Source organism: Phytophthora parasitica (assembly GCF_000247585.1).
Source record: "Phytophthora parasitica INRA-310 unplaced genomic scaffold supercont2.12, whole genome shotgun sequence".
In the NCBI taxonomy this organism is placed as follows: Eukaryota; Oomycota; class Peronosporomycetes; order Peronosporales; family Peronosporaceae; genus Phytophthora; species Phytophthora nicotianae.
In genome coordinates this window covers 343,239-347,967 of record NW_008648998.1, presented here as the reverse complement: position 1 = coordinate 347,967, position 4,729 = coordinate 343,239, and the positions used below count along the sequence as shown (strand labels likewise).

At 52.7% G+C, this 4,729-nt stretch overlaps 4 protein-coding genes across 5 annotated transcripts; 1 reads left to right on the top strand and 3 right to left on the bottom strand.

The window, feature by feature from the left end:
• On the bottom strand, positions 1 to 297 carry PPTG_22126 (hypothetical protein; the record flags this gene model as incomplete). Its single annotated transcript, XM_008902020.1, has 1 exon — positions 1 to 297. The coding sequence occupies one exon, from the start codon at positions 295 to 297 to the stop codon at positions 1 to 3; it is 297 nt and encodes a 98-aa protein (XP_008900268.1).
• A 630-nt stretch (positions 298 to 927) lies between these two features.
• On the bottom strand, positions 928 to 2,425 carry PPTG_07498 (3-isopropylmalate dehydrogenase). The gene is made up of 4 exons (XM_008901774.1): positions 1,816 to 2,425; positions 1,701 to 1,742; positions 1,520 to 1,635; positions 928 to 1,461 (listed from the first exon to the last, which is right to left on the bottom strand). Exons 1-4 carry the CDS (start codon positions 2,317 to 2,319, stop codon positions 1,038 to 1,040), a joined length of 1,086 nt encoding a protein of 361 aa, XP_008900022.1. The 5' UTR covers positions 2,320 to 2,425; the 3' UTR covers positions 928 to 1,037.
• A 138-nt stretch (positions 2,426 to 2,563) lies between these two features.
• PPTG_07497 (hypothetical protein) lies at positions 2,564 to 3,828 on the top strand. The gene is made up of 2 exons (XM_008901773.1): positions 2,564 to 3,731; positions 3,808 to 3,828. Exon 1 carries the CDS (start codon positions 2,580 to 2,582, stop codon positions 2,991 to 2,993), a length of 414 nt encoding a protein of 137 aa, XP_008900021.1. The 5' UTR covers positions 2,564 to 2,579; the 3' UTR covers positions 2,994 to 3,731; positions 3,808 to 3,828.
• On the bottom strand, positions 3,003 to 4,729 carry PPTG_07496. 2 transcript variants are annotated; one of them, XM_008901772.1, is made up of 3 exons: positions 4,639 to 4,729; positions 4,519 to 4,569; positions 3,003 to 4,429 (listed from the first exon to the last, which is right to left on the bottom strand). In XM_008901772.1, exon 3 carries the CDS (start codon positions 4,425 to 4,427, stop codon positions 3,078 to 3,080), a length of 1,350 nt encoding a protein of 449 aa, XP_008900020.1. In that variant the 5' UTR covers positions 4,428 to 4,429; positions 4,519 to 4,569; positions 4,639 to 4,729; the 3' UTR covers positions 3,003 to 3,077. The 2 variants fall into 2 exon arrangements, with proteins under 2 accessions (XP_008900020.1, XP_008900019.1); XM_008901771.1 differs by having other exon boundaries at positions 3,003 to 4,569.

Below are 4,729 nucleotides of genomic sequence, written 5' to 3'. Positions count from 1 at the left end.
TCAAAGCCACCTGGATGTGCCGAACAGACTTGAGCAGGAGGACGTCGGCGGCGTCACGCCGCTGTACTTGCAGGCGTGTGATTCAATCCGCCTCTTCGTTTCACATCTGCAGAATCTGTAGTGTCCAAGAATTTTGACTGGAATCCCAGGCTTGCTCGTGTTCCGACGTTCGGACGTTCCGCCTTCCATCGTCTTCTCGCTTTCCCACAACGAGATCTCGGGATCGGATGATCCTAGCTGGGGGAGTAGGACCGTAATCACTGCCAGTGATTCACTGGTGTGTCCGTTGTCTTCCATCAAACGACAACAGCCAGCACCACTGGTGGCCCACCCAGAATCTGGGTAGGATATCCTACGCCACGATTGTGAGACTCTGTGCAGCGAACTGTACAGGTATGTTTGTGCTTGACGCTTAGGACGGCGCTATGCCGTATACACCCGTACCTCGCAGAAGACAATCTTCAGAAACCACTTCAGAATTTGCATCCGCTAACAAATTAACCCCGACGAGTGTGTCGGTCTTCTCAAGATGCGTCTGGTTCAAGTCGTGATAGTTACCATGATTATCTTGCTTGCAAGCTTGAATTGTATCGCCTCCCACAGCAACGAAGTCGCACCATCTGACACTGTTCGCAAGTTGCTCTCGTTTGAAGAAATCAAACTTAACCAGCACAAGAAACATCGTGAGTCAAATGAAAACTCACTAATTGAAGAACGCGGAGCGGCTGCTGTGATAGGAGGAAATGCCGCAGGAAACACCCCCACGATGCCCAAGAAGAAAGATGAAGACAGCAGAATGGTGACGGTGACCAAGTACAATAACAACGGCGTCCTGCAATGGTTTCAACGATGGATAGCAAGAATGTTCGGAAGTCATTCCAAATCATCAAATACTCGTCGACTCCGCCAATAGATACCGTAACTTTAGTTTGAAACAACACTATTAAACCATAGAAAATATGAACTCCACAACAGAAAAAAAAATCTACGTGCCTTCAATTAAAGCGGCAAAAAAATCTATCGCTATGGACGGATTCTTATTGACGCAGGGCTTTCATCTTGGCAATGATAGCTGCGCCCATCGCCTTGGTGCCGACCACAGCCGCCTGGTCCTTGGTCAGGTCGCCCGTGCGTACGCCGTCCAGCAGCACCTGCTCCACCGCCTTCTCGATAAGCTGAGCCTCCGTCTCCATCTGGAACGAGTAGCGCAGAAGCAGCGCAGCCGACAGGATCTGAGCGATCGGGTTGGCGAAGTCCTTGCCAGCGATGTCGGGGGCCGAGCCACCGATAGGCTCGAACAGGTGCACCTTGTCACCCAGACTGGCCGACGGCATGAGACCCAGCGAACCAGGCAGCACCGACGCCGCGTCCGACAGAATGTCGCCGAACATGTTGCCAGTGACGATCACATCGAACTGCGACGGATTGCGGATCAGCTGCATCACAGCATTGTCAATGTACCTATAGTAGAGTGATTGTCAGAATGATGGTCCTTAACCAAAAGATTAACCTCTCTTACATGAAGTCGAACTGCACCTCCGGGTAGTCCTTGGCCACGTCCTTGGCGACCTTGCGCCACAGACGACTGCAGTCCAGTACGTTGGCCTTGTCCACGACAGTCAGACGCTTGGAACGCTGCAGGATACGAGTATCAGTAAAGTCAGCACTAGTTCATCCTCAATATAACGGAAATATCGTACGTTCATGGCCGTCTCGAAGGCGAATCGCATGGGCTTGGCAATCTGATCGTCACAAATAATACATAAGATCATGAGACGCCACGCTTAAACCTCTGATATTACGTTGCAGTCGCACCTCGGCCTCCGTGTACTTCATGACGTCCGTGGCCGTGTCGCCGTTCGTGTTGTGCTCGCCGAAGTAGATTCCGGACACGAGTTCGCGCACAATGACCATGTCCACGCCATTCGCGATGATACTAGGCTTGAGAGGCGACAGATCCGGCAGCATGGAGTAGATCTTAGCCGGTCGGATGTTGACAGCCAGCTGGAAGTTCTTGCGCAGACCGAGCAGACAGTTCTTCTCGGCGTCCTTCCACTTGGGGTCCTCCTGCGCGTCCGTGGGGCCGCCCACCGAGCCAAAAAGCACAGCGTCCGAGGCTGCCACCGTGTCCACCGTCGACTGCGGCAGGTGCGTCTTGTGCTCCTCGTAGGCAGCGCCACCGCACAGCGCAGTGGTGAAGGCGAACTGGTGTTGGAACAGCTCGCCCACAGTCTGCAGAACCTGCACGGCCTGGTCGCACACCTCAGGGCCGATGCCGTCGCCCGGCAGCACCGCGATCTTGTAGGTCTTTCCCGACATTATAAAGTTATAGAGCCTTAACTTGAGCAGTACTTGGTCAAATGGATAATGACGTTGAACATGCGGGGCCGTAAGCCACGCACGTCCTCGACAGGCTTTGTGGGACGGAGAATGGATTTATAAGTGTAGGTAACGTTTGCTCCATTTTTATTTGTAAAGTTAGCGTGATGTGATTGGTGGAGAGCTCGCGAATGCGCAAACAGCTGATGTGGTGCACTTCAAAGTGAAGCCATACACCAGAATGATCAAATTGGTCAAGCATGGATGATTATGTGTTGCGTGGGGACGCGGCGGCGGCGTTGGCGGAATCTCTAGCGGATGCAGCGCCGCCTGCGTCGCAGAAGAAGCGACAACGACAGACCACCATCCACCACGGCCACAAAGTGGTGTCAGAGGAGCGCGTACAGTACCTGAAAGAGGAGCTAGACGGCGCCAAAACTGCTGCCAACATGCTGAGCATCCTGGGTGCGCTAGAGCAGCTCTTCATATCGCTCGAGATGTTGGAGAAGACGAGCATCGGCGTCGCGCTCACGAGACTCTCGAGACGCGCAGAGTCACCCGAAGTGCAGGACAAAGCCAAGAAGCTACTGAAAGTATGGAAAAACACGGCCAAGAAGGCCATGAGACGTCGAAAAAGACGCGTCGAGACGTACGGACGCAACTACGCCGAGTGAATCTTGCAATTCCTATCATTTATTACACGTACAGAGGCAGAAAGCGTCGTTTCTCTATTAAAATTGCAGTTTTTAGTGGCATTTCTAGCACTCAACATCTTGCGATATGCGTCGTGAGCTGGAGGCAGTGCGTGCACGTTGAGCAGACAGCGTCATGTCGGCACGGACGAGATATCCTAAGAAGCCGAAGTACAGACAGCAAGTGCCTCCCAGCGCCACGATTCCAATGCCACCGAGTGCGAGTCCTTCGAGGTTCGTGAACAATAAGTACAAGTTGATCACACACACCAGCCCTCCAAGCAGCCAGCCCGTCACGACTGTAGCTTTACTGTTCGCGAAGTCGCCCATTATTTCAGAAGAACTGGTGAAGATCAGCACTGGGAGCAACGCGAATGGCAACTGGATGGACTGTAACACGTTGAGTAACTCGTCCATGTGGTCGCTGTCTGCGGGGTTTTGCTGACTCAAGATGGCTACAGTCATGGCAGGAACGAGAGACACACATCGAGTCAACGCCACACGCTTCCACGGTGACAAGTGGAGCTGCAAAAAGCCTTCCATAACGAATTGACCTGCGTACGTTCCCGTCATCGTGGAGCTTTGTCCAGCCGCCAATAGACCGATAGCCCAAATAGTATCCGCATACTGACCCAGCATCCCGCTAAGTGCAACGCCGGCTTGAGACAAGCCAATCTCCTGGCACATTCCCTCTCCTCCGCTTGCCAATTGACAATAGCCGTATGTATCTCCACTGGCAATCGCGCCTGGAACGCACGCTGTGTTGACTCCATTTGTGTCGTATGACGTTGTACAGTCTGAAGAAAAGAACCCCTTTGCGAAGACTGCCAGCACTGCTAAGTTGATGAGAAAGGACACTAACAATGCGAAGCCAGACTCGATTGCGAAGTACTTATTGGCTTCACGCACCTTACGTCCGTCATGTCGATTCACTTGTCGAGTTTGGACCAGTGCAGAGTGCAGGAAGATGTTGTGGGGCATGATTACAGCACCTAAGATACCCACGGCTTGTGTCACTGCGTAGCGATCCACACGAGGCACGAAGCCACGCAGAACATCTTCTGATGCGACTTCTCCGCGTACCAAGTTGGCACAGAAACACACCAGCATGACGATGATTAAAGACACGAAAAAAGCTTCGAGCTTACGGATACCGTAACGATGCAGTAATAAGAACGTAAAGGTGTCGAACCCCGTAATCAGACACCCTATCCAGAGGGGGAACCCAAAGAGAACCTGGAACGCAATAGATGAGCCCAATACTTCTTGAATGTCACTCCCAACAATTGCAATCTCCGTCATGATCCACAACGTCAACGATGCCCAGCGAGGATACACCGCGGTGCACATTTCAGCCAAGTTCTTGCCCGTGACAACACCCAAACGAGCAGCCAGCACTTGTAGAAATAAACCCATTGCTGTTGCACCAAACAAAACCCACGTGAGCTGGTATCCAGCGTATGCACCAGCTTGCAAGTCGCTCTCCAAGTTGCCGGGATCCACGTACGCGATGCTCATGAGCCAGCCCGGGCCTGCATACGCCCACAACGTCCTCCAGCTGAAGCACAAAGCGAATCAATCATGAGTATGTCATATTCCCATCATATAAATCTCGCTTATATCGCACCTGAAGCCACGCGTCGTGGGCTCCTCGTCGGGGGCTTGGATCTCCCCAACAGACAGAGCGATGGCCTTGTCCACTGCGTCATAAGTGGCCA

Excerpts from the sequence above, each read along its gene's own strand:
- PPTG_07498 (XM_008901774.1), bottom strand. The coding sequence starts at position 2,319 with ATGTCGGGAAAGACCTACAAGATCGCGGTGCTGCCGGGCGACGGCATC. Across the intron at positions 1,636-1,700 it reads CCTTCGAGACGGCCATGAAC|CGTTCCAAGCGTCTGACTGT; the intron begins GTACGATATTTC and ends CGTATCCTGCAG. Across the intron at positions 1,462-1,519 it reads GAGGTGCAGTTCGACTTCAT|GTACATTGACAATGCTGTGA; the intron begins GTAAGAGAGGTT and ends ACTCTACTATAG.
- PPTG_07497 (XM_008901773.1), top strand. The coding sequence starts at position 2,580 with ATGGATGATTATGTGTTGCGTGGGGACGCGGCGGCGGCGTTGGCGGAA.
- PPTG_07496 (XM_008901771.1), bottom strand. The coding sequence starts at position 4,529 with ATGAGCATCGCGTACGTGGATCCCGGCAACTTGGAGAGCGACTTGCAA.